The 26,397-nt window shown below is 49.5% G+C and overlaps 6 protein-coding genes across 6 annotated transcripts; 2 read left to right on the forward strand and 4 right to left on the reverse strand.

Annotated features, from left to right (window-relative positions):
- Nucleotides 1–19: 19 nt before the first annotated feature.
- DFJ58DRAFT_811850 (DNA-directed RNA polymerase II subunit RPB1) lies at nt 20–7,010 on the reverse strand. The gene is made up of 15 exons (XM_041391510.1): nt 6,564–7,010; nt 6,307–6,505; nt 6,181–6,251; nt 5,444–5,689; nt 5,072–5,395; nt 4,774–5,020; nt 4,547–4,724; nt 4,412–4,491; nt 4,293–4,362; nt 4,185–4,245; nt 705–4,134; nt 445–519; nt 368–397; nt 299–310; nt 20–249 (listed from the first exon to the last, which is right to left on the reverse strand). The coding sequence occupies exons 1-15, from the start codon at nt 6,648–6,650 to the stop codon at nt 143–145; spliced, it is 5,217 nt and encodes a 1,738-aa protein (XP_041238709.1). The 5' UTR covers nt 6,651–7,010; the 3' UTR covers nt 20–142.
- Nucleotides 7,011–7,325: 315 nt separating this feature from the next.
- On the forward strand, nt 7,326–9,923 carry DFJ58DRAFT_811856 (uncharacterized protein). The gene is made up of 7 exons (XM_041391511.1): nt 7,326–7,436; nt 7,488–7,654; nt 7,707–7,926; nt 7,977–8,247; nt 8,302–8,897; nt 8,948–9,242; nt 9,319–9,923. The coding sequence occupies exons 1-7, from the start codon at nt 7,382–7,384 to the stop codon at nt 9,797–9,799; spliced, it is 2,085 nt and encodes a 694-aa protein (XP_041238710.1). The 5' UTR covers nt 7,326–7,381; the 3' UTR covers nt 9,800–9,923.
- A 455-nt stretch (nt 9,924–10,378) lies between these two features.
- On the reverse strand, nt 10,379–12,206 carry DFJ58DRAFT_667632 (FAD dependent oxidoreductase-domain-containing protein; the record flags this gene model as incomplete). Its single annotated transcript, XM_041382634.1, has 5 exons — nt 10,379–11,270; nt 11,321–11,436; nt 11,483–11,783; nt 11,843–11,960; nt 12,014–12,206. The coding sequence occupies 5 exons, from the start codon at nt 12,204–12,206 to the stop codon at nt 10,379–10,381; spliced, it is 1,620 nt and encodes a 539-aa protein (XP_041238711.1).
- A 1,156-nt stretch (nt 12,207–13,362) lies between these two features.
- Nucleotides 13,363–17,098, reverse strand: DFJ58DRAFT_859360 (muts domain V-domain-containing protein; the record flags this gene model as incomplete). The annotated part of the gene is made up of 23 exons (XM_041393992.1): nt 13,363–13,428; nt 13,627–13,699; nt 13,838–13,897; nt 14,009–14,059; nt 14,108–14,127; nt 14,177–14,273; nt 14,337–14,438; nt 14,489–14,569; nt 14,695–14,809; nt 14,951–14,996; nt 15,043–15,109; nt 15,161–15,219; nt 15,311–15,505; nt 15,553–15,594; nt 15,644–15,721; nt 15,780–15,935; nt 15,985–16,073; nt 16,126–16,164; nt 16,221–16,291; nt 16,339–16,533; nt 16,586–16,658; nt 16,711–16,912; nt 16,991–17,098. 23 exons carry the CDS (start codon nt 17,096–17,098, stop codon nt 13,363–13,365), a joined length of 2,085 nt encoding a protein of 694 aa, XP_041238712.1.
- A 2,085-nt stretch (nt 17,099–19,183) lies between these two features.
- On the forward strand, nt 19,184–21,668 carry DFJ58DRAFT_811879 (FAD-linked oxidoreductase-like protein). Its single transcript, XM_041391512.1, has 8 exons — nt 19,184–19,230; nt 19,291–19,755; nt 19,810–20,073; nt 20,127–20,386; nt 20,452–20,640; nt 20,694–21,175; nt 21,237–21,331; nt 21,464–21,668. Exons 2-8 carry the CDS (start codon nt 19,408–19,410, stop codon nt 21,590–21,592), a joined length of 1,767 nt encoding a protein of 588 aa, XP_041238713.1. The 5' UTR covers nt 19,184–19,230; nt 19,291–19,407; the 3' UTR covers nt 21,593–21,668.
- A 110-nt stretch (nt 21,669–21,778) lies between these two features.
- Nucleotides 21,779–26,305, reverse strand: DFJ58DRAFT_859372 (armadillo-type protein; the record flags this gene model as incomplete). The annotated part of the gene is made up of 17 exons (XM_041393993.1): nt 21,779–22,217; nt 22,266–22,481; nt 22,532–22,768; nt 22,794–22,847; nt 22,897–23,000; nt 23,049–23,143; nt 23,192–23,268; nt 23,321–23,747; nt 23,794–24,840; nt 24,895–24,977; nt 25,028–25,123; nt 25,180–25,590; nt 25,642–25,739; nt 25,792–25,904; nt 25,972–26,121; nt 26,177–26,202; nt 26,267–26,305. 17 exons carry the CDS (start codon nt 26,303–26,305, stop codon nt 21,825–21,827), a joined length of 3,666 nt encoding a protein of 1,221 aa, XP_041238714.1. The 3' UTR covers nt 21,779–21,824.
- Between the last annotated feature and the right edge of the window lie 92 nt (nt 26,306–26,397).

Consider the following 26,397-nt stretch of genomic DNA (forward strand, 5'->3'; position numbering starts at 1 on the left):
TTCAAATTTCAATGAATATGTTTATCATGAGGAAAATAGGCATATCTAGCTCTGTATAGTAAAATGTGCTTAATCTACATGGAGTGCTTGACAGGAAAGAAACGTGCTAGATAATAACGCCACCAGACATGAAGCGGTGACCTTACTCCCAAGATGGTGACGTGCTGTACGAGTGACTACGGCCGTTCTGTGCCGGACTCGAGGGCGACCACTGGGGTGACGTCGGGCTATAGGCGGGAGAAGCAGGGGCTAAAAAGAGGTTAGGCTACGATCGTTAGATTACGGAGAATAATCTTACAATATGCGGGTGCTGTGAGGTGGGATTTGGGGTTAGTGGGTGTGGAAATACGACAGGATGAGTACTCACAAGCTGGAGAGTATGTGGGGGATGTGGGAGCTAGAAAGTGTGAGCTGGTTGACTTTTGTATAAATTGGGCGACCTACAGTATTTTGGAGACGAGGGGGATACTGGTGATGTGGGAGAATACTTCGGTGAGGATGGCGACATTTGAGCAGGCGCTGGAGTAGAACTCAATATGTAATTGTCAATGAAAAAGATGAATACGTACAAGCTGTGGGAGTGAATAGAGTGGTACAATTGATCATCAGTACACATCATACGTGAATAATATCCGTACTTACTTGGTGAGTCTGAGAAGGTAAGACATCAGTCAAAAGTTGAGATTCGAGAAAAATTAACTTACAACGTGGAGAAGCAGGGCTGAAGGAAGGACTAGTGGGAGAGTACCTCGGTGACGTGGGCGAAAATGATGGAGACTGTGGACTGTAGCGCGGCGATGTGGGAGAGAATGACGGAGAAGTGGGAGAATAGCGTGGGCTCGTCGGTGAATATCCTGGAGACGTGAGATTGAGTGCGGGAGATGTCGGCGAATACGTCGGCGATGTTGGTCCTCTGCCACGGTCGTAGAATGGAGAAGTAGCATATGGAGATGTGCCAAAGGGTGATGTAGCGCCGCCAAACGGTGATTGTGGAACATATGGCGATGTTGGCGAGTATGTATTGGGAGAACTGGGGCTGTACCCAGGTCCTGCAGGCGACATGCCTCCGGCGCCAAGAGGACTCTGCCCATACCCAAGGAAAGAGAAGTTTGCGGGATCCTCACCGCCATTGACAGCGAGAGGAGAGAAGGCGGCTGATTCTCCTTTGAAATTGCCTTCTGACCATGCAGGGGAGTTGGTATCATATGGCGTCATTGCCACTTGTCCTGGTGTCATGCCACCATCTGCTTGTGCCGCTAGCATATTTTGGACTGGCAGACGATGATCAACGATGGCGTCCTTCAGCATATCAATATCGAGAGCCACGTCAAAGGCGCCAGTGCCCATTGGTGCTAGCTGGCCGAACATGACATTCTCGGCGATGCCATGACAATCGTCCTTCTCGCCGACCGCAGCTGCTTCCATGAGAATCTCCACCGTCTCCTCGAATGAACATCGCATGAGTGCCCCAGTGTCAGCACGATTGATACCGTGACGAGTGATTGCCATCAAAGAACCTCGGTGCGTCATGAGATCGCAAAGGAGAGCGAGATGGCGGTAGTTGACGTAGGAACCGTCAAATTCGATGACCCCACGCAGCTCCTTCATAATAGCAGCGCGGGCTGCTTCAATGCCCAGCACGTTGAAGATCTCGACGCAGCTGTTCGAATACGTACGAGTAAAGTCGACGCTATCGATGCACATGACAGTCTTGAGATTGATACCATCCGTCTCCAACACCCACTCCTTCTTTGTTTTGATGGCGCCTGTCTTGTCAGTATACACCTTGTCATGCTGCTGCAAAAAGACTTTTTGGATGCCAGGAACCCCGCGCAAGCTGACGGAATTCAACATGGTATTTTCAAGCTGGCGCAAGAATATGTCTTCTTCCACACTTCCCAGACCGTCTTCGTCTTTGTCACCACCACCGAGCACACGGCAACGGATGATGAGCTTCTCCGAGTTATCTTCGCTCCAGATGACGAAAAGATCAGTCTTGAAACTCTCCGCGATGCGACCGGCGACATAAGCCATGGTGAGCTTGCGATCAATCATTTTGGCACGATCAAGTTCGAGACGGAGGAGCCACGGCGACTGCAGATGCAGCTTGGACTCGATGTCCTCGTCGGGAATGGCAAAGAATGACTCTACGAAGACGGAGTCCTCCTCGATGATGGTGGAGCTTGGGTCTGGGTCATACCAGATCTCCACGGCTGCCGTCACAGTACGCAATGAGGTATATGCGAGCTCTTGCTCGACGTTCTTGGCAAGTAAACTCTCTTCAGCAATGTCAGGCTCAAGGTAGACAGTGAGGGAGGGCGTTTTGATTTTGGTGGCAACGTTGATAATCTCCTTCAGACGTGGGACACCGAGTGTCACATTCTTACTGGAGACACCGGCATAATGGAACGTATTGAGTGTCATCTGTGTAGCCGGTTCACCAATCGATTGAGCAGCAAGTGTGCCGCACATCTCTCCCGGGTTCACCAGCGACTGGTTGAACTTGGCCTCCACTTCACCAAGGACCCAGTCACATGCCTCTCTGGTAAGATGGAACTGTTCGAGGACGCGGCGAGTGGCCATAGTGGCACGGACGTGCATGCGGAATGTGAGCGATGAATTGGCTTGGACTTCTCTCGTCAGCGGATCATCACCAACCACGACAGCCAAGCGGCTGTTGAGCTGCTGAACGGCTTCAACAATGTAGGCCGGCTCCAGATCACTCGGCTTCCGCTTATCGATGTGGAAGATTTGCGTGGCGTTCTGGATAATACGATGAAGGTTGACAGGTAGATAATGAGGATTGAGGCCGTCTGCCTGGGGAAATATGAATTCTCGTAGAAGACGGCGGTCATTCAGAAGCTCGTTGTATTCTTCATCCAACTTCATCTGCAGCTCCAGAGAGCTGTCATCCACGCCGATCTGCAGGGTATTGGGCAGGAATCCATTCTTACCGTCCGTGACGTCAACGCGATAGTTGTGCTCAAAGGCTTCATTGTCAAGGCCAAAGGTCTCGATTTTTTGGCGTTCGATGAACGCGCCGTCCATACCGTCTTCGCCGTACACGAACTGGATGAGATCTCCAAGCGAGTTGCGAACTGTGCCGTCATAGTGGACCATGACATCCTCCAATGCCTTGACGAGACGACGCTGGATGTAGCCGGTCTCTGCCGTCTTGACGGCCGTATCAATCAGACCTTCTCTTCCAGCCATAGCATGGAAGAAAAACTCCTGCGGCGTCAACCCTCGCAAATATGAGTTCTCGACGAAGCCACGTGCCTCCGGGCTGAAGTCGTCCTTGGTGAAATGAGGAAGAGTACGGTGACGGAACCCGAATGGGATACGACGACCTTCAACACTCTGCTGCCCAACACAGACGGACATTTGCGAGATGTTAATGTATGAACCCTTCGAACCAGCTGTGACCATCTGCTTCACGTTGTTGTCATCCTTCAGGTTCTTCTGCGCGTACTGACCGGAGTCATCACGAGCGCGATTGAGCTCACGCTCTACCTTGCTCTCGAACGACTCTCGGATAGTCATGCCAGGTAGCGCCTTCAGCCGGTCGTGATACGCCTCTTCGATGATCTCCGCAACCAACTGCTTCTTCTCGCTAATACGTTGTGTGATGAAGCCCATCACCTTGGGACCAGCAACAGTGTCGCCGATGCCGATACTGAATCCATTGTGGAACAGCCAGAAATTCACGACCATCTGGATGCCCGTGAAGAGGTCACGAGTAGCCTCAGGACCCTTCTCGCGGAAGACGACGTGCACCAAACCACCCTGAGAAGCGCCCACAGTCTTCTTCTCGACAACACCAAAGATGATTTCACCATTCTCAATCAACATGCCGTCGTCGAAGATGGGGTTCGAGGACTTAGGGTCTGGGGCCCGATGAATATTGATACCGCGGGGGATCACCATGCTAAGAATCTGCTTCCCGGACCACATGGGTTTTGGCTTGATAATAGCGGGTATTGGCACATTGCCGTCCCAGCCAGGGACCCACAACAAGATGTTCTGAACCTGGTTCCAGTCCAGGAACGTATCTCGCAACGTAAACTTGCGGATCCCACAAAGCGTGTCCTGCACGATGCCCATGACAGGTTTATTGGCTTGTGGCGAGATGATCTATGCACCAGTTAAATAGAATACCCATGAATGAGAGAAGATGTCATTACCTGACGGGGAACCCATGCTATTTGCGACAGTTCGGCACGTGTTTCTTCACTCTGTGGAATGCTGGGAAACGTGAATACCGTATTGTATATGAGACAAAGGTGACTTACTGCATGTTCATTTCATCGCCGTCGAAATCAGCGTTGTATGGAGGCGTCACGGACAGATTCAATCGGAAGGCTGTACTCATTAATTTCTTGCAAAGCATGCAAGAGAATACTATACTCACTAGAGTATGGCATCAGCCTCACTCGGTGGCTCATCATACTCATCTTGTGCAAACTAGGTTGCCGGTTGAACAACACGAAGCTGAAACGTGTATCAGCATGAGAATCAGCGCGCATCCTTTTCTCCTTAAACTCACTCTCCATCCTTCAGATGCCGCTCGACAATCCACCCATATTGCAGGAATGCGTCTGCACGCTTGTTATAGCGCAGATCAATACGTTCGCCAGTATCTCTCACAACATAGCGTGCGCCAGGGTATGTAGTCGGACCGTTGCGCACCAGCTCTTGAAGGTATGCGATGTTATATGGCGTCACTATAATGACATTGAGTTGAATCACCCGAAGCGATTACGAACAACGCACCTCGCTCAGGATAGGTCAAATTCATGGCAATGCTCCGAGGAACACCCACTTCGTCCAGTTCCAGGTTAGGATCACCCGTAATGACCGTGCGGGCAGAGAAGTCTACACGCTTGCCCATCAAGTTACCACGCAGACGCCCCTCTTTCCCCTTCAGCCGTGCACGGATAGCCTTCACAGGACGGCCAGACTTCTGCAACGCCTGAGGAATACCGGCAATGTCGTTGTCCATATAGGTGGCAACGTGGAACTACAATCAGCCAGTCAATACCCGCACTTGGATTTGTTTCCGCAAACTTGCCTGGAGTAGGTGTTCATGTTCGCTAATAACGTGCGCGGGCGCACCCTCTTGCTCACACCGCCGTACATGTGCGGACGCCTTGATGATCTCACCAAGCTTGTACGTCAAGTCATCTTCGCTCCGCATAGCACCACCATCAACTGCTATACTTGGACGGACAGGAGGAGGCGGAACAGGCATAACGGTGAGAATCATCCACTCAGGACGAGCGTACTCATCTGAAAGACCTATGAGATGAAGGTCGGAGTCTGACATCTTCTTGAACGTTGTGTAAACCTCAGACGGTGTAATCAGCCGCTTGTCAGGCTGCATCGATTTCACATCCTGAAAGCCGGTCAGCAACAGCGTTCAGTAATGCTGTCATATACCAACCTCATCCTCATCTTTGGGTCTTTTGTATTGGACGAAAAGCTTCAGGCCTTCTTTCCTAACGGCCGGTTGTATATGACCACATCCACCATGACCTTTCTTGGGCTCATCCACATCTCCTTCAGCACCATCTTCCTTGGGCTCGTCAGTCTCACAGACCATCTTGGTCTTGCAGTGCGCCCATACAACAGCCATGCGCGCCTTGGGATCGCGAATATGGCGGATCTTGTCGGCGAAATTGGGATCGGACTAAGGCACGACAATGGCATTGAACGAACAAATTAGGAAGCACATGAAATGTAAACGTCAGCATCAACTTCGACGGAAATAGAGACATTATCTAAGGGACTGCAATGCATCACAAGGAGGCAGCCGACATGATTTGACATATATGTCGGCCATTGATGAGCCCTCTTCCCGCGTCACAGGGAGGGACACCAAAGCCGAGTCCAGTAAAGTGCCTTGAGCACTGGCTGGACTACGATTTTTCGCACTCCTCGTTCAGCGCCCCATTTCACCGCGCACCTCGTGTCCAACCATCACTGAGCGTTTGCAATAATCCACGCGGCGATCAAGCGATCGAAAACGCGCGCAGACCACGCCGCAGTGGGTCAAACGCCTCGTTTTTTAGAGGTACTGCCGCGGTGCGGGTTTGGGGTTCTCCAATGGATTATGGAGAGAGCCCCCAGAAAATTGGGTGGTGGGGTGCGAAACGAGTAGAGGAACGAAATTCAACTCACGATGTCGGCTTTTAGCTTTCCACAGTTTACGCAGATACATTCCAGGATCTTCTTCACTTTAATGATGAAACCTGAAAAACCGGATGAATGTCGCACGCTAAGATAAAGAGAGCTTCGCCAACACACCTGGGTGAAAGACCGGCCTTGCCAACTCGATATGGCCAAAATGACCAGGACATTCTGACATTCCCTCTCCACACGTCTGACACTTGAAATTTCGATCAATGGTTCCCATGCGGGGATCCATTAAACCGCCCATCTTAGGTTTGTGCGTTGTCTCGTCCATAACCTCTGGGTGCTCCACTTTTGCCACCGAGTATGCTTTCTGCATGATGAAAATACACTAATTAGCACAGTCAGGTAGAGAATGGGTTATGACGCACAATTTCCTCTGGTGACAAGATACCAAACTGGACCTCCTTCACTTTGCGAATGGGAGCGGCCGAAAACGCGAACTGGTGGCCCAACATGATTGCAACAAAAGGAGTAAGGAGAACAAAAACGCGTAAAAATCAGGAATGCGGTGACGAAGTCGGAGAATGGAGCTGAAAGAAGTCCAGGACGTGAATTAACGCGAATGCGGTGTCGTGAATGCGATTGTAGGGAGAGTAGTGGAGCTTTGACCACTTTTTTGCGGGTTGAAAGGAACCAAAGTGCCTGGTGAAAAGTAACAAAAAAAGATAGAAATCGTTCACAAAAACGGGTCAAGCGGAATTCTGCGAACCGCGCAACTGGCGGAAGCGTTAATGAATTCGTCTGAATCTGCAGGAAGGCAGAAAGGAGTCGACAACAGGACCTATGAAGACGGCAAGATGGCTGTTGAGAACAACCTGCGGATGAGTCTCACGTTCCAACTCCGCTCCAATTCACCTGCGTCCGGCCCCGAGTCACGCAGTCACACTTTTAGTCATGCATCATATAAACTACATCAATGTGCTACCCAAAATATTCTGTGGAGACCACGAAAAAATTGCACAGAATTTTGTTTCTTCCATGGTGATATTTTGTAATTTTGGGCGGCACACTGTCTTTCACGGCGTCACTAACTGAAATAATATTACCTGAATATTTGCTGATCGGAGTGCGAAAATCACGGCTGATTTGTCATCACGTTATCAAGCTCTGGGCAGCTGTGCGCAGTTGACGCGTGTTTCAGCATACCACTCAATAATCGTATTAACTTCCACGGTGCTCATTCTACATGGCATCGATCAGCAGCTGGTTATGGGGAACTTCACAGCTCGATGATGCTGTCGGTGAGCATGCTCAGCAATATCAGTGTGCTTTAACTCATCATTACCTTTTAGACAAGGCCACCTCGGAGCTCATCCCGAATGGCTCAGAGGACGTCGCTCTCAATCTCGAGATATGTGACCAGATACGCTCCAAGTCAGCACCCGCAAAGGATGCCATGCGTGCGCTCAAGCGCCGCCTTAACAACAAGAATCCCAATGTCCAACTCCTTGCACTCGGCGTAAGCCACGTCTTTCAATTCTTTGCGACATTCTCTGATCCCGGTTCGACAGTTAACAGACATCTGTGTCAAGAATGGTGGCGATCATTTCTTGAGCGAGGTGACCTCAAGGGAGTTCATGGATAATCTGGTCTCCATCCTCAAAATGCCTGGTCTAAATCATTCTGTCAGAGATGACATCTTGAAGTATATACAGAACTGGTCTTTGGCTTTTGAAGGCAAGCCCAATCTTAGTTACGTCAATCAGGTCTATAAGACTCTCAAGAGTGAAGGTATTCACTCAGTCGATCTGTCATCACCATGTTTCACAGTTACTGTGCAGGACATCATTTCCCTCCAAAGGACTTTGCCCTGGCGAACTCTGCCATGGTTGATACATCAACCGCTCCAGAATGGATAGATTCCGAGCTGTGTCTGCGATGTCGCACTCCGTTTACATTTACCAATCGGAAACATCACTGTCGGAATTGTGGACAAGTTTTCGACCAGCAATGTTCATCTAAATCCATACCCTTGCCTCACTTCGGCATCACTCAAGCTGTTAGGGTCTGTGATGCGTGTCACAATAAGTTGCAGAAAAAGGCTGAGAAAAGGTATATATGTGCTCTCCCATGCATAAGCCATTCTAATGTACCGTCTTCTGACAGTGATAAAGGACACCGCCATTCCGCAAGTATGTATAGCCCGCGTCACAGCAGTGCGCGCGACCTCGCAGATGCCGAGCTCCAGCGCGCTATCGAGCTCTCCCTTGAGGAGGTTGGTGCTGCTCACGGACGCAGACCGGGTTATGTCCCCGCTCAACCCACTGCGCACGATTGGCACGTTTCCGAACCTCCTCTCGTAGACAGAAAGACGCACCCCGATCGTAAAGTTGCTGACGCGGATGAGGATGATCCTGATCTCCGTGCAGCTATTGAAGCAAGTCTCCGCGAGGCTAATGCCCCGAAACCGAGCGCCCCTGTGGAGCTTACAAGCACAGACTCGTACAGTAACGTGTACGCCACGTCTCAATCATATCCTCCCACTGTCATGCCTGCGCCACAAATGCCGAAGCTTGCAAGTTATGATCTTGAGCCATTGGAGACCGACGCCATTCTTACATTCAGCCAGACGGTGGAGCAAGTGCAGGCCCAAGGTGGACGCGATATGTCGCGGTATCCTGCTGTCAACGAACTATATGACAAAGCAAACGGACTCCGGCCCAAGCTGGCGATGAGTTTGGATGACACTGACCGCAAAGAACGTGTGTTAGTTCACTTGGAAATTTCCAACTCTACTGATGCTTGCACGCAGAACTGCTATCAGAGATGCACGAAAAGCTTTCGCAAGCCGTCAAGCTCTACGACAAGCTACTGACGGATCAGGTCTCGCATCCCACGTGGCGGCGTTCTCCCCAACAGGTCCACCCTACGACTGTACCAGTGCGACAATCCACACAAACCCCTGCTAACGGTCACAGTCAATGGGCGCCATCCCACCATCATGCATCCTCCGTATCTTCCCCTGTTTTTGCGCCACCACGGACCGACTCTGTCCAATACGCCCCACAACCTCTTATCTCCCGACCCACGTTATCTACTGTCCCCGAGTCAGAGCCTCAATATGCCCATTATGCGGCAGGACCATCACAATCATATACTTCAGAGGCTCCCGGGCCATCACAGCACCTCACGGCTCCACTCGCCTCGCCATCCGCACCTCCTCAACCGCCTCACTTTCACTAGTCCGCCGTTATCTGTATCCTTCCTCCCCCAGCAAACCCCCGCTTCTCCCACCATTCCGGCCAACCAACCCGTGTCAATACCCCAGTTCGCCAACACTCCCGCACCATCTCAACCACCACCACCACCACCACCACCACCCGCATTTCAACCCATGGCTCCACCCCTTACTCCACAAACGCCAGCCCTCGCACGGCACCACACCGTCTCGGCACGCACCGCAATATCCCCGCCGCCCGCCCCACTCGCCCGCTCAAGCACCGTATCACGCGCGTCCCGCCCTCAGTATCAGCAGCCTTTACAGCCACAACTCCCGCAGTTCCCCTCTGCACCAACGGCAGCACCGCAATCGTATGACTTGTACGCGCCATCTGCGCCTACAACTATTCCGGAACGACGAGAGGAGCTGTTGATTGATTTGTAGTGATTTTTTATTGCTACAGTGTGTGAGTGGGTTACGGCAGGATTGCGTACTGGTGGACTGATAGATTAATGTGAATGCACGTACTTAGTAGTTTTGAACAAGTTTACATGTAATAATCGTGTTGTCTTCTTCATAAAACTTCAAATAACTTAGTCTTGTGCTACTTAACGGTTGCGATTACTAGATAAGGCTTATATATGATGCGAGGGATTATAATTTATCTACTGATCCAGAGGTTCCGGTTACATGATGTTTACCGGAAAGCATGACATGATGTACACAGATCATTGAAGTTAACACCTATCAGCCTCAGAACCAAACTTTTTTGAACACCAACCCGGTTTCTCCAAAGTCTATGGGGTGGGGTGCCCCAGTACAAGGAACGATACTTATTTGTGCAAACGAACAGGTACCAGACACATCAGGCCCCATCCACTAGTGTGACTAACGGGGATAGATATGATAAGTTTGCATCCAAGTAAACTACTACATGGTACTCGGTGGTACTTAAAAAAACTACGCGACATGCACATGATTAGGTACCTACTACAGAAGAAACTCTTACAACATATGTAGGTATCAAAGACTGAAAACACACTTCTTGCCACTCAGCACAACGTCAGGCTTGAAAGTCCGCTTGGCCACCTTGACTCTGTCTTCCGTGACGCTGAACAGCTCTGGGAACCAAGTCTTGACCTCAGTGAGATCCTCCCCGAGAAGCATCAGCGCAACGGCCTTGGAACTCAGCCACGCATGCACCATGCCCTCACCGGAGTAGCCGGCCGCAATCCACTCACCGGGAGCAGCAGTGACAACTGACTTCAGCTTCTTCGTATCTGAATTCAGAGTAGAGGGTGTAGACGAAGCAGGAGGTGCCCTCCTGCCAGCCACATTAACGGGCACCTTTCCAACCCACGGCATCCCATCGACCGACTCACTCAACAGACCACTCCAAATCGCCTTCACTCTTCCCTCTGCCCACAAACCTACACCCACATCTTGATCGTCTGTGGGAGTGGTCGGTAAGGCCTCAGCACCCCAGCTCTCCGCTCCGAAATAGATCGGCATTGCACCACCTACATGCGCTGCGCTATGCACGCCATACATTGCATTATTTCCGCTATCCGTGCTCGACTCAAAGCCTGCGCCGAACATGAGTTCGTGCTCGCCTTCTGGAAGTTGCGTCAGGTAGTCGAAGCCCTTACGTGGACTATCAAAAAATACGAAACTCCGCCCGCCGCGTAGCGTACTTGCATGGAGGTTACGGCCAGGCCGCTGTGCGGTCATGGTTTCTCGAATGGGAAGGATAGCTCCCTTGAGAGCGGGTAAGAGCGCAGGCGCGTACGCATTCGTGAGATGCACAACGTGTGAGGCCGTAATCACCCCGCGTGCTGTAGTGAGTCTATAGAATGGGCAACTTGATGTGGGCTCATCGATTGATGTACAAGGTGCGCGGGTGTGAATCTCAAATCTAAGTCGTCGTGAATGATTGCGGGCCACAATCAAGGTTCAAAGACTTACTCTTTGGGGTAGTCTGTAAGAAGGCGGCTTAAAATCGACGTCACAAAGCGATATGGATGTATAGCACCAGCTCGCGTGGTAATACATCCTACCGCAAGTGGCGAAAGATGAAATTTCTACCACGCTGTCAGTCAGAAGTCACGGTGCTATCCCCCGACGTACCTCTTGAGCGTCTAAGCCCTCATAGCAGGTATATGAGCCTGCATGTTCGCCCATATCACGCTGATATACTTGCAGCTTCCGCTGTGCCTCTTTAAACGTAGGCTTATCGAAGTACACATCGACACCCTCGACGGCACGACACTGTGTATACTCTGTGATACCTTCCTCTACAGCAATGGCCAGAATCTCATCCAAGTGCGCCTTCCGGAAGCGTATCATCTTCTTTGCCATATCCTCGCCCACTCTTTTCTTCAGGTCTTCGTAGTCATGGTATGTCGCGGGAAAGATATGTCCCCCATTTCTGGGCAAAATAGTAATATCGCATCAACGAGCTAAGCGAAATGGGCGCTCATTGCTCACCTGCCGGTGGCCCCTGAGCATACATCTTGGGCTTCAAGCATGACGACATGAAGACAGTCTCCGCATTCAAGCAGAGTTCGCGCAAAAGAGGCGCCGGATATACCGGATCCAATAATAACTATCGTCAATGGTTCACCTGGCGACCTGTAAACAAGTAAAGAGCGTACTCACCCACGTCCACATGGGATGGTAAATTCTCCTGTGGCCGAGGTTTTGCTATTGGAGTTGCAGGAATTGTCCAAAAAGAAGTTGTTGGCTCTGCTATAGGTAGACCATCTAGAACGCCACTCCCCATATTCTTCTCAGCAGACGAACTGCGAGAGACTGGAAAAGGTTGTTTGGAACGGGAGACACAGTTGCCCATAAGATACTGTTGTGTCACTAGGTGATGGAGAGAGTTGGAAGCGAGAAACTGGTATGGAAGAGCGAAGAAAGGAACCCATGCTCACGATAACGCGGGGCTAACCAAATGAGAAAGTGCCACATTCTTGGACAGCCCACACTCGACTGGTTCGGACACGTTACGAAACGTGAGGAAATCGGGGCCCTTATCTTATCACCCATGCGCATAAGCACCTCAACCAGAGGCAGTCTTGCCACATTGTCACTGCGGCACAACTACCATCGCAAATTTGCAAGCTTATCTTGACAATATCCGGGGGGAAGCGTGAGCCCTAAAGCCAGATACGCCCTGTTTCAAGATATGAGAATAGCAGAAATGAGGGAGCTGGGTGCTGCATGTCAATCATTTCGTTTCACTCGTGTCCCGGAATCAGACACGTGCTATGTGATAGCATCGTCGATTGTGTGTGCTGAAGATCGAGGAGAGCTCTATGAGGCAGGCAGCACCCCCCACTGATAACAGCAGAAACCCAACTGGTCAATTGGAACCAAATCCCACTAGAAGTAGTACGCATCTACGGTATCCCTTACCACTTGGTAACCATAGATTCGCAGTTTGAGCCATGATTAACTCATTGAGTCTCGTCGGTATGTCATATCGATGATTTTGAGCAGGTGTTCCAATAAGTAGTGTTCTCTAGTAGAGGCGTTGATATTTATTGCTTCCGCGTTGAGTTTTATTGTGTTCGCGGGTCCAGCCGATATGGGACACGGTCGGACTTTGGAACCAACCTTACCACTCAAGCTACATACTGCGGTTGCATCGGCCCACACATTACTGACTGGAACAGAGAAACGATATTAATGTAGCACTTGATACAGTCGGGCAGCTAGGTCTCTGCTGACAATTTCAAAGCGACGCTTGATGATAATTAATTGATCGCACATTGCACACGAAAAAAATTAGTCACTGGCAACTTCAAATCTAATCATTTAGAAGCTGGTAAGAACGTGGTCTAAAATAGCGAGAGCATCTGCAAGAAAATGAACATTTGAATGATGTCTGGGAGCGTTCTCGTTTTGTCTCTTCGAGCTTCAACAGGCAGGTAAGGGCTTGGCGACATTACCTTCGTATTGTCGAGTCAAGTATCCTCCTTGTTCCGTTTGATCAGCGATCGTCAAAGGGTATCCTTCAGAGTCTTCATGAAGTCCCTCTGCAGTCGTGCCAGATATGCGACCAGTTCCTCCTCAGGGAAGCGAAGAGTGATCTAACGCCTGGTTCAACTGCGCATGAAGCTGAGGAGACATCAAACATTCAGGATTAGGAATGTTCGGGAAGCTAATCGACGATACCTTCAAAAGTGCACGCCTGCGAATGGTCAAGATAGTTTATGCGACTTTCCTCCTCGCAACGCAGGTTTCTTTCAGTAATGATCTCAGACAATTCGTCTCGCTTCAGTGAGCACGTCGTCGGGGAGGTCAGCTAATTTGGCTAGTTCCAAGTCCTGATCGAGACTGGATCCGAGATGCCTTCTCCGTCTGTCTGTTGTCTGCGACTCACCATAAGTGGCCTGTAGTTTTCTGGAACTCCGTCAAGATCCTATAATTTTGTCATCAGCTGGGCATCGTGCATCATAATGATATGAAGTTGACTTGTATTGAAATGTCAGGCCGAAGTTAGAGGCCGATGGACGTGAACGCTGGACGGACAATCTGTAAAGAAGCCTACAATCTAGAGGAATTTGAAAGCACCTGAACAGACAGATGCAAGCTGGACAAGTTCGTCATGCGCTACTGGTCAAAAGAGTAATAGCGACCACTCACTTCACCACAGCAGGCTGTCGAGAAAGAGTGGTCGATAGCTCGTGGAAATGGCTGGCCGTCGTGTTAACGCGCGAGTTAACCTAGTAGTCGCGTGCTCACGTAGCGAAGAGAACAAAACACTGACGTTCTCGTAAGAGTAAAAACAAAGGCATGAGCAATTGTGCTTACTTTTAATTTGATGAGTTCCTCTGCAATAGCATGTGCTATACCAAGACCCTCAATAGGAGATGTCCCTCGACCCAATTCGTCGATGAGTACCAGTGTTCTTGGGGTCGCAATGCCTAGGAGGAGTTCAGTATGAGTGACAGACTCATCTATATATCAAGACCTAGGAATCATAGCGGAGGATGTCATTTCATTTGCAAACGTGCTAAGACTCTTCTCTATATCGTCATCATTGGAGAGCCGAGTAAGTAAGGCGTCATGCAGACTTGAGAGAATGAGTACATCAAGATTTGCTTGAATTCATACATAACTCACCGAAAGCTTGCATACTCAGCAGGCACAAAACAACCGACCATTGCCATCACAATGAGAAGGCCCGTTTGACGCAGATATGTGCTTTTCCCTTGTGGAAACGCTGAGAATGATCAGTGTAATGGGTGCTGACGCACATCGTACCTGACATGCTGTTGAAGAGTATGGACATCTGTACATCCAGACAATGAATGATTTATGAAACGCACTTTGGCCCCTGAACAATGTGAAAGTGGGCAGCGTCGCTGCAATAAATATCGTTTGAAACGACCATTCCAGCGGACTGAACAGTCTCAAGGATAGGATGACGACCACTCTTGATCGCTAAGGTATCAGTAAACTCGGGACGCACTGAGGAAAAAGTCTGTTGGCATTCTTTGAAAGGAGCTTGCACCCCATACCATAGCTTCGCACTAACGAAGATTTCGTTAGACTGTGGGAAGTGCAATGACTGGAATGACGGACTAATGGAGACATGAGCAAAAGACCATAATAAGTCGATGGTTGCAACCTGAACTGGCGTTGAGAAACCTGGCTTTGAATGGGAATGCCATTACCGCTTCCGAAGCAGAATAGAGCACTCCCGAAAACGCTATAATCTGCCCTACAACGTCCCGGATAATCCTTTGCATGTTATCAATTTCAAATGACAATGGAGTCACAACGAAAACGTACTTGTCGCTTAAGACCAGCGTCTCCTCCAATGAATCTTTCATTCGAGCGTTCATTTTTTTCTATCGTCCGATATTAGACCATGTATTGCCATTTCTGTTGAGTCTCACCAGATCAATGCTTGAGAACAGCCAACGACCTCGTTGCGCAGACACGTTGATGAATCTCCTTCGGCAGCTCATCCTCAAGCTCATCCTTCTTGAGAGCAAACACGAAGCCACTTTCTTGATAAACAAGAGTAAGGGGCAGGGAATACCGTTCGCTTAGGGCGTGGTTGAGCTGATATATATCTGCAACATTTTCTTTGAAAGTTCCACGAGCAACATCCAAGAGCCGGTTGCGGTTTGCCTGCAACAATTAACCAACTTGTAGAAAGCCAGTGGTTGCCAACGTACCTTAACTGCGTATACTCTTGCGTTAATCGCGCCAATCCCTCCCTAGCAAGAGGTTATTCAGACAGCGTCGACAATAGCATACTCCAATTACCTTGACCGGTCCTGCGTCGTCGTTGAGGTTTTCCGCGATAAGCTCCTCGATCTTAGTCAACCGTTCATCAGACAGTATCTATATTCATGTTGCGGTATGAGAAGCCGCAGATTCGAACCCGCAGTTCAGGGCTCACGTCGTATATTATCAGCAGTAGCTGAGACTTGCATCCATTCAAGGCCATCTGCAAAAATGGAAGGCTTCGAATAGCAGTGCGCAAGCTGAGTATCTGTGACACGCGGGAAAAGGCTCCCTTTGCTGTTGTTGTTGGCCGTACTTCAGAAAACCCAAGCTATGGGCTGGGAGTTATGTTCAAGTCCACTCCACGAAATAGGGCTCACCGAGGAGATGAGCTTGTCAAAGTCCATCTTATTCAAGACTTTTAAGGCATCCTTTATCTCAGTAAATTTGTCCTCGCTGTGAATCAGCTCTATGGTAATGTAGAGGTCAGTACCTGAAGTAGAGTTTTGTCAATATCAAACCTTCCACGGCATCTAGGCGGGCATCCAAGGCGCTTTGGGCTACAGGCGGGGTATATGGAATTAACTCATTTGGGTTCGATAGCGGAAGCACTTGCCTGTCAGGGGTGCCAGTATATTCGTTCGCAAGAGTCGTGTAGCCATTGCGGTGTAGGTGTAGTTAAGCACTCTAAAGCATGTCAAACCACAACCAATCAAATAAATGACGCCAGATACCCAAAGAGAGAATGCGTGGATTTCTTGCGGGTCTGATTGTTGATTAGCTCCAGATTTCTAACAGTTTCGGGGTCGATCATCATCGTCCCCTCAACAGGGATATAACGTATACGAAGAGAACACGCAGAAAAGCGAGTGTTGAGGCGAGTTTCTACAAATTTGAAAAGAGCACAAGCAGCTGAGAGTGTATAGTATCTGCACGCTAGCAATTAGCAAAGTAGACGCGCATATATGCGCATATAACGACTTGTCTGTCACGGAGACCAGTGTAGCCGCACGCTCATCGTCTTCAACACAGAACTGAGCAATAAACTGGTAGCCTAGATTATAGTTAAGCGTATATATGCGGGATAAAATGTATTATTGGCTGACCGGCGCTATCATTCCAGTATTTTCTTGGTACAGGTTCGATGGGGACTTGAGGAAACTCCTCCCTGATGAACTGCACCGACAACGATGACGATGAAGTTCCTCGTGTACCAGACGCAGGAGTGAGGCTCGTGTTTGTAGAGGATATGAACGTATCTGGAACTAGGATCATGTGTGGCGTATGCACATGCATCTGGTGTAGAGTCTTGACGTATGTAGAACAAGTCCGAGAGCTAATTCGCATGTGTTAGTTGCCGTGAATTAGCAGGAGAGGAACCCTTACCTGAATGAGCATGACTCTACCCGTATCTTTATCGAGAGCGGCCATACCCACTTCGTGCGCAATCCCTCGGCTTTCGATGAGAGCGATAACAAAGCTGGCATCGTGCATAGGTGGAAGCGGCGGTCTGGGGGCGCGCCGTCCCAGGGCGTGACTGAGCAGTCCATAGTCGGGACGCGCTTGTCTGCCGTGTATAAGGACGCGACTGCCCAGATTCAGGGCGCGTTGATGACAGTTCGTTGACTGACCAAGGACGTGCAGTGTTCATGGGTGCAGTTATGGTTGCTTGTGGAAGTAACAAGCTTGAACTAGAATACTAGTGCTCCGTGGTGTACTAGTAGTTACTACAATTGCCAATTCCAGGACCCTTTTAAGGGTACTGGTATAACGATCTTTTAGAATGTACTGGGAAACCTTATATCGATCTCACCGGGTTTGGCGGTCCGCCTCCCGCGCCCTAATCCGTCACTGATTTGTCAGCCTTTTTTCTTCTTGTCTGTCTCCTGTCTGTGACCGGTTGACGCTCGAACCTCCGTTTTGACCTGTCGTCACGTCTTTCCGAAATCTACGATTCGTTGCTGACTTTCAATTTGTTTGACTTGCGATGGCTGCAGCCACGTCGTCTTCTTCTTTGTCTGCGACTTCGTCAGGCCTCGTGCCTCCCCTATCCTTGGTCTCGTCGGATCAGGAGTTTTTTGATGACGGCTCGTCTGTCGTGTCTTCCTGCGTTTTACGCAAGTTCTTCGAGTTCTCTGTGGGCTCTCGAGTTCGACGAGCGTTTTGTGATCAGTATCCAGTTGGCTGGTTGTTGCCCGTCAAGTACTGTTCCTGCTTTGCGGTACTTTCCTTACCTGAGTCGTGATGATTATGCCGCTATCGCCGGAACGCACTTTGTTCTTGTTCGGGCGTTCGATCGTAAGGATTACCTATGTGACATGCTACGAGTGCACGTATGTGATGTTCGGTGTGTCAACAGTCTCATTGTGTTTGAGCTTTTGAAGACGGCGATATTTCGTAAGTTATACTCATTCGATATTGTAAGTCGTTCATACATGCATGATTGGTTTGGCAGGCTCTGCGCTTGCATATCAACCGAACAGCGCTCTTCCGGCTGTATTCCACTGCATTTGCTTTACAGTCACACCAACCGTCCGTAGTCCTTCACCTTGCATCGAGTGCTATCGAACCAGCCAACCAACTTTTTCATGTCAATAGGGCCTAGCAGCATGCTGCCACGGACTTCAAGCACAGATTCGGGGGCCGTTTATCATGCTCTCCCACCAGTCGCGGTCGATGACGATTGCGACGGCGAACTTGACATTCGATGATTCTGCAACAGACCACTTTGTCGTTGATGAGGTTGTCAATAGGCAAATACGGTGGGTCTCCTTATACTAAGCTGTGCGATCCTCCTCCCTTGGAATGGTGCGTACCAATACTTATCTCTCCAGTGCGCGTTATGGTTAATTTTGTCCAGTATTGATTACCGCCACCTCGTCCTTCTTGTCTCGCTTGGTCGGTTCACTACTGCAGGCTACCTTTACCACCAGTCACACTCATTATCGTTCTCCTGTTCTTCAGCACCTACTACCAACCATCAGGCTTCTTTTTCTTTGCAATTCTATGAGCTATCTCTTTTGCGATATGCGTTTCATATCTTTCCACAGCCATCTACGCTGGAGCCTCGCTCTTCAGGGCTCCTTACATGCAATCTATGATATCTGGCCAGGCTGCCATAGCTGTGGTTGTTAGTGTGGTCCAGGTGGTTACGTCCGCCTTATCTGTGTGGGGTTCGATGCTGGAAGCAATTGCCGCGTCCATATCTAATAATGGCATTGGAGACGGAACGGCAAAGCAGGATTCTGCCCGTACATTTTTTGGAATATCCGTATTATTTATGATATGCATGTTCATGGCCTACGCCTGGATGGCGCGATTGCCGGCCTACAAGGCCACTGTGTTGGGATTTTCTCAAACTTGAAACAGATTACTATGGTAGAATGCTAATGACAATGAAACCAACTGCAACGTGAATGTCAACTGAGGGTCCTGGGTTGCCCGGAGGGCCGTGGGGAATGATACATGGGTATGCTTGAGCTTGTACTGGTAATTGATTGGTCCTAATTTGGTGGCTTATGTTATTGTTTGGCTGGTGACCTTGCACTTAAGAATTGAGCACGCTTCTTAAAGCTTAAAGACTTGTCATAAACATGAATATGTGACTCTTTATATTGAACGTTCCGGTAGGCGAATGCGATAACCTCAGTGCTCGGGATTTCTAACATGCCGTGACCCTGTTGAAGTGATTGACGTCCCTCGCGTTCCTGCAATACCCGTACGTGTGTGTTAATCGGACGGAGCTAACCTCGAGCCTCCATTCCCGGATCAACCTCAAGCACGTCTCTTATCTATCTACAACCATGAGTGTGATTACTCGTAGTGCTGCGCTGCGTCTCTTTGTTCGCGCTCGAGCTTTCTCCACTGCCCCACCTCCACGTCTCAGACGACTGGGACGCGTGCTAGTGCTTTCCAGCGCGTTGACTACCTCCGTGCTGGGTTACGCATTCTACACCGATGCTTCAAATATCGAACCGCCATCTTTTGACACACGCACACTGTCGGATCTTGTGCGTGCGTATATCGTGTACGGGACATGTAGCATCGCTCCCCTCGTTGATGCGGCCCCGACGATATTGGATATCTTGTTCGGTACCCCTGGAGTCAGTAAGATAGCTGAGAATTTCGTGCGAGCCACTTTCTTTCATCAGGTACATATCATCTACTCCTCGTTGTCTAATTCGAAGCCATAACCAGGTTGGCAGTTTGTCGGTGCAGACACGGCCAATGGTGCACTACCACTGCTTGCGTCTCTTCGTGCAGAGAACAAAGGTGCTCTCTTTTCTTATGCTGTTGAAGTCGACGAAAAGGAAGTGGCGGGTCAGACGAACATGGAAAGGCAGCCCGCACACAAGCGTATCATAGAGGAGATTATAAGGACTATCAACGCCTCCGCCGATTTCGAGGACGGAAGGGATGCACGTCAGAATGGACACATAGGGAGGCGGACTTGGGTTTCTGTGAAACTTGTGAGTTGTCAGTATTATACATCAGGAGGAGCACAATAATCATGGTCGCCCAGACTGCTATGCTTCCAAATGCCCAATCCTTGATCAATTTGTCAACACACCTCACGAATACTCGAGCACCGCTTGAACCGCCGGTACTCTTTCCAGGGACTCCTTCACCGTCTGATCTTTCCATCTTGCATTCATCTACATCAACAGGAGCACTAACAGAATCTGACATCCATGACCTGAAAGAGCTATACAACGACCTTGTGCAGATTTGTACTCGTGCTGAAGAACGCGGAGTAAGGGTGTTCATCGATGCAGAGCATAGGTGTGTCTCAAGTTTATCGGCTACTTGTTAAATATTATACACTGAGTTATCCCTCCATATTATAGTTGGTACCAACCCGCCATCGACGCGTTTGGACACGCGTTGATGGAGCAATTCAATAAGCTCCCCTCCAATGGCTTCCGGCGGACATGGCGGGAAATATCCTCTTGGACATCCTCCCCATCCGCGAGAGAACCTGTGCACGACAAAGTGCGGCCTCTCGTGTATGTGACCTATCAAGCTTATCTACGACGGTCAGTGCTCAGATCTACGCAAATAACTAAGTGCGCTCACGCTCAAATTACAGGACGCCCATGCACCTCGCGCATTCCCTGGCGCTGGCCCGTGCCAGAGGATATGCACTTGGAGTGAAACTTGTCCGGGGAGCTTATCACCCATATGAGCTTGCTGTCCATCAGCTGGCTCGTTCAGCTGACTCTGCAGTCGGACCCTATTCATCAAATCACTCACGCTCGCTCTCCATATCTCCCGACCCTGAACCCCCTGTTCAACCCTCGAAGGATGCGACGGACCAGTGTTATTATGACTGCGTGACCATGTTGATCGATGCAATCTCCCAAGACGTCCCCCGCTCCGGCCGATTTGGTGCACCAGGCATTGGTGTCTTCTTTGGTACGCATAACTGGACCTCGTGCGAGTTCATCCTCGAGGAACTTGTTAAGAAGGGCCTGGGAGTCGTCGAGCGCGTTGGCATCGATGAGGTGCAAGAAGACGTGGTGCAGATCCCGCTTGAAGTTGGGGAGAGGATTGCATTTGGGCAGCTGTATGGCACGTTTACATTTCTTTGCTTTCTGTCCAATGTAGCATGAACTCATTGTCTGATATGCAGGGATGTCAGATACGCTGACGAATTACCTCGTCGGGCGGACGCGGTGTGAAAGCCCATGTGTGATCAAGTATGTTCCTTTCGGCACACTGCTGCAGGTGAGTCTCTTTATTTCTTACTCTATTCCCCTTCGGATTGGCCTTTCCACATCAACACATGAAGTCTTTATTTTCCCTTGCTATTCTTGTTTGTGGTTTCAAGGATGATTCTGACCACGCTGTCATGTTTAGGTCATGCCCTACCTTTCACGTCGGGCGATTGAGAACAAGAGCGTCCTCGGAGCAGGGGGTGCCACAAGAGAGAGAAAGGAGGCTGCAGCTCTCATTTGGAAGAAGATGAAAGGATTGGTTGTGTCATAGACTCATCTGGGCCCGTCAAATTTTTATTGGGTGAAACGCGAATTTTGATGCAACAAAGGGCTCCAGACGCAGGATTGTAAGTACTAGCATGTAGACTCAAGTAACTACCCACATCACGGACTTGGAGACGTAACAGATATCCTAATCGCAAGAACAGTTGGCACTTTGCCTACGAGAGCATTGAAAACAGATATAGTCTAGCCCTAGTACACTGCCTGCATAGTGAAATCCTTCAGCGTCCAAGTAACTCCCTGAATTCTAGGCCCCATTGCTCATTCTTTCGCGATTCCTCCACAAAGGTGTCGAACTTGGGCGCGCTGCCCGCACTGTCAATTTTGCTGAGGGCAGCGACAGCACGCATCGTGCTCCTCCGTAGCTCTGCCGCGCGTTCGATGTCCTGCTTCACCGTGTCTTTAGTGACGGCTGTCCCGCGCATCGTCGTTTCAAGAGAGGGTGTAAGTTCGTCGAGGCGCTGCGCAAGTGCGATGGATGTTGTCGGAGACGCTGACAGCCGTACAAGGAGCATGTGTCCAATCACTTTGATCTCGTCCGACGGATCGCTGATGGCTGCAAGCAAGTGCGAGAGGAAGATCGACAGGTCGAGTTTGGTGAGGCAGGTATCGAGCTATGAGTACATGAGTGAGGGAAGGACACGGATGCGGCAAAAGCTTACAAGGGTGTACAGTGTCTCCCATGCGGTCTTGCGCGCGTCGAGACCGTCATCGACTTTGTGTGTCCAAGGCCCCATTTGGACTGTACGAATTAGATCGGGATTGACTTTCATCTCCGCATAGAGGCTCGGGAGCAGAGTTGGAAGGTGATCGCGTATGAGGTGGGGCTTTGTTCTTGCCGCAGAGTTGAGAGCGGACAACGCAAGTCGGCGGACAATCTGAGGATTTCATGTCAGGAAGTGGAAATTTATAAAAGCAACTGGCACACCAAATCCTTGTCATGTATTAAATCCAAGAAGTCCATGATGAGCGATGCCAAAAGCTCGTCGTACGATGGCGATGACTCCGCGAGCGTATGTCGGATAGCAGATACGACAGTGGCGCGTGCTGCAGGGTTCTCGTCATGGATACGAGAGTGAAGTTGTGGGAGATATCGTGTGGGATGTGTTGTAGTAAGTTTGCCTAGACAGGCAGCGGCAACATTGCGTGTACTGTCCTCCGCATCCTCCGAGTATTGAAAAAGGGGGTACCCAGAGCTGCTCTGCAACACCTTCGAGCTGCCCATGCGAGCAATGTGTGACGACCTAGACTGATTCTCAGAACACAAATCGACACAAAGACTAAATTTCAGACCTCCTTCAATGCATGCAACGACAGCAGTTTCTTGTGCGGGTCACTCTCTGCAACCCTGAGGATTGCAGGTAAGAATTGATGAAGATTTCCGATAGCAATATTTCCTAGGTATGTCAATCCATGTACCCAGTTAACGTGTAGACTTTACTTACCGGCAGCGAATGCAGCAGCAGCACGAATCTCCTCTTCTTCTGCTGCAAAATGTTCGATAGTACTGCTAAACGTATCTTGTTGCTTCGACATATCACTGTAACAGAGTTATCGATGGAACGGAGAAACTGAGAATCTAACATACATGAAACGGCCAAGTTCTCCAACAATCAGCAGACTTAACACCACAACAGAAGTGGTGAACTTTGACTTTGAAGATTTCTAGAAGCAGTACGATGTGAGAGATACGCTAGGTTACTGTGCCTGGACTGACCTTTATATACTTGGAGTAGACCGCGATGGTTCCTGCTGCCACTCCCTGATCGCTCTGGACAACTTGGCCGATGCATTTAGCGACATTGGCTAAATTGGTGTCTGACTTGTTGGCCTTTTCCGCTAATGTTGCCAAGTTGGGAACAACATGGGTTGCAATTTGACTGTCAGCCTGCACCAACGAAGAGAAGAACATTAGAAGTGAATCGAGAGCAGCTCCTGAGACAAGAGGCGAATGTGCAATCTGATAGATATCGCCAAGGAGCTCACGCTCAACTGCAGGGAAAGTAGTGGTCGGAGATAGCTCGAGTAACACTGTAATGATGGTCAATGCATGAGACAGCAAGGAAATGTCTGTCGTCGATATATATGGTCTGATCTGGGGGACCAAAGTGGGTGGCAGATCGGTAGGAACGCCAGATGAATATCTGGACAAAATGAGGCTGCTTCCGGATCCCCAAGAAATGAACTGACCTTTTTAGAAGAGTATCGAGGGCGATAAATATCTCCGGTTTTCCTCCCCTCTCACTCTTCTTAAGTAGACCCATGATCCATTCAACGCAACTGTTCACCCAGTCGTCACTCATTTCCACATCCCTCGCAACTTTCGTGACCACTCTAACAGCTCCTCCTGTATTACCCGTGGTCCGACATATAGCTTGCCATTCTTTTCCGCCTTTCGGTTTGATGACATCAGGAGCGCAAATCCATAGGTCTGCAATGCAGTCTTCAGCACATCCGCGAACCTCAGCATCTGTGTCATGGGTACTGAGACGCTGAAAAGCTTGATCGTACAAACGCTCCGCCCATTCGCAACTCTTTACGGGCCTCGTGGCATTGAGTAGAGCAGAGAAGACGCGGAAAGCTTCTGAAGCAACTCGAGGGTGTTTCTCTCCAGCCGACTTCAAAAGAACAGGTGTTAGAGTAGGAAGTGACACAGAAAATGTCCCGGGAGCATGCGTCGCGAAATATAATGCAATGAAGGAGAGACATGTAAGGTGAAGGGCCGAAGTTGAAGTCGCTGGCGATTGAAGCAACACAGATTGAGAGATTGCGGCAATGGGTATAATTTGGTTGGAAAGGCAACCAGGAAGAACGCCAAGCAGAGCGTGCAGAAGCTGGAAGCCTGCCTGAAGCGTCGGTGGTGGAGTCTTTGGAGACTTGAGCTGCTGGAGCAAGGCCTTGGATAACGAAGAAACCTGTGAGCGCAGAAGGGTATATGGCGTTTCCTCGACATCCATCCTCTCTTCGCTATCTCTTTTCCTCTTCCTAATGGCGGAATCATTCTCCTGAGATTGTGACAGGCCGCCGTACATGCTAGTCTGGTTGAGTAGAACACCGTAAGTTGCCCATACTTCGAGCCGAACAGTTTTCTCCCTGTCACCAAACCTCGATATCAGCACAGGCGATACCTCTTTGTACAGTGAAGTCAGAAGCTCGGGGCGAGTAGTGATCACAGCAGCTAGAAGTTTGGTAGAAGCACGCCGGATCTTGTACGATGTATCTTCATCGTCCGAGTACCTAAATGCGCATTGTGAACAAAATAAGCAAATAAAACAATCATGTAGATCTCACTCATCAAGATCGGTGTCGTCGTCCTCGTCATCATCTGCGTCTACCATCTCTTCGTCCTCGTCATCATCCTGTCCAGCATAATTCTGTAGACAGATGGGATTTAACCATACAAAGTTGTGAATTCATAACTCACCGGGTCATATTTGATGAACTGGTTTCCTATCTGTACTATCGAGCTTAGGAACGGTGCCGCTTCTGTCAGGCACCTCAAGAGTAGCGTCTCAAGAGCCTGATCACGCATGAGCGATGAGTGACAGTGTTGATGTGAAAGAAACATTTGCGAACCTGAAGACAACCTTCACGAAGTTCATCGTCGTCCCTCTGAACAGCTTTGACGACCCCAGGTATGATGTCGTTGTACACTGACGTCAGCTGCTGCGGTGCCTGCCGTATGATAGCAGCAACCAGATGCACGGTCGTGCGCTGCTTTTCGAGGTTAGCGTTAGGCGAAAGGAACGGGAGGATGTAGTTTTGTAATAGATCGTTGACGAGCGCAGGAGGAGCTACAGGGACGTATTGAGAGAGCGTCAGAATAGCACGTTTGCGTACAGCGGGACGAGAATGTGAAAGAAGCGGCGCTATTGCAGGCAGAGGGTGCGGCGTAAGGGCTGGATCAGATACGTGGGCTGGAAAACGAGTGATGAGTATAGATAGCGTTGATAATGTCTCAATCAAAGTCTCCGGTGGGGTTTCCGTCTACAAGTGACCATGTCAAGAGCAGGACCAATATTGGCAGAATAAACTTACATCCGAAACTTGCTGTAGAAGCTTTGGTGCAAGCTTTGCGCATGCTCTGGGAGTGATTTTGCCTTCCAGTGGCAACTCAGAAGTAATCGTTTTCAATGCTGGATATTTGCTGTCAGATTATGAGGTCTGTCAACGATCTCGATGTCATACCCAACCCAGAGATATCACGCAGTTCGTCGTCTTTTCCCACTGAGAAGTTGATTAAGCTATCAACCACGAGTTCCATCTGCGTTTCGCGAATGATCTTGATCAATTGACCCAGACTAAATGCGCAGTACCACATAGAAGTCATAAGTTCTCGGAGAGAGATAGAGCAGATGTGGGCCATACCACTTGACGGCTTGATTCTTGACTTCCGAGATCTTATCTTCCACCAAGGAAAGTACTTGTTTGAGGACCTTCGTCTCGGTAGGCTCGTCTCCGATGAAGCTGGCTGGATCTTGTTTGATCTCGCTCATCAGGTCGTTTAGACCCATAAATCTATCGAGAACTTTCAGAAAACACAAGGATATATGTTTTGGGCAACCTCACGCACCGAAAGTCCTGGTCCGGAGATTGCATCTATCATTAATCGAGATTGCAAAGAGCTCAGTTGATCTCAGTGAGCAAGCTTTATAGAACTAACTTTTTCAATCAGGCTGTTCATGAGATACGTCTTCGTCATGGTGGTCGTCTATTGAAGCCGTAGGTTAAGATGTTAACGTTGTAGGAGCTGGCAGACAGGAGCCACACATATGATGCGCTTTTAGAATACTG

This window comes from Suillus subalutaceus (assembly GCF_016647625.1).
Source record: "Suillus subalutaceus strain FC151 chromosome Unknown DFJ58scaffold_143, whole genome shotgun sequence".
Lineage (NCBI taxonomy): Eukaryota > Fungi > Basidiomycota > Agaricomycetes > Boletales > Suillaceae > Suillus > Suillus subalutaceus.

Coding starts and splice junctions, on each gene's coding strand:
- DFJ58DRAFT_811850 (XM_041391510.1), bottom strand. CDS start 6,650: ATGTTGGGCCACCAGTTCGCGTTTTCGGCCGCTCCCATTCGCAAAGTG. Junction 6,506..6,563: donor TCTTGTCACCAGAGGAAATT/GTGCGTCATAAC, acceptor TTCATCATGCAG/AAAGCATACTCGGTGGCAAA. Junction 6,252..6,306: donor AAGGCCGGTCTTTCACCCAG/GTGTGTTGGCGA, acceptor CCGGTTTTTCAG/GTTTCATCATTAAAGTGAAG.
- DFJ58DRAFT_811856 (XM_041391511.1), top strand. CDS start 7,382: ATGGCATCGATCAGCAGCTGGTTATGGGGAACTTCACAGCTCGATGAT. Junction 7,437..7,487: donor ACAGCTCGATGATGCTGTCG/GTGAGCATGCTC, acceptor ATTACCTTTTAG/ACAAGGCCACCTCGGAGCTC. Junction 8,248..8,301: donor CAGAAAAAGGCTGAGAAAAG/GTATATATGTGC, acceptor GTCTTCTGACAG/TGATAAAGGACACCGCCATT.
- DFJ58DRAFT_811879 (XM_041391512.1), top strand. CDS start 19,408: ATGAGTGTGATTACTCGTAGTGCTGCGCTGCGTCTCTTTGTTCGCGCT. Junction 20,074..20,126: donor CTTGGGTTTCTGTGAAACTT/GTGAGTTGTCAG, acceptor ATGGTCGCCCAG/ACTGCTATGCTTCCAAATGC. Junction 20,387..20,451: donor TTCATCGATGCAGAGCATAG/GTGTGTCTCAAG, acceptor TCCATATTATAG/TTGGTACCAACCCGCCATCG.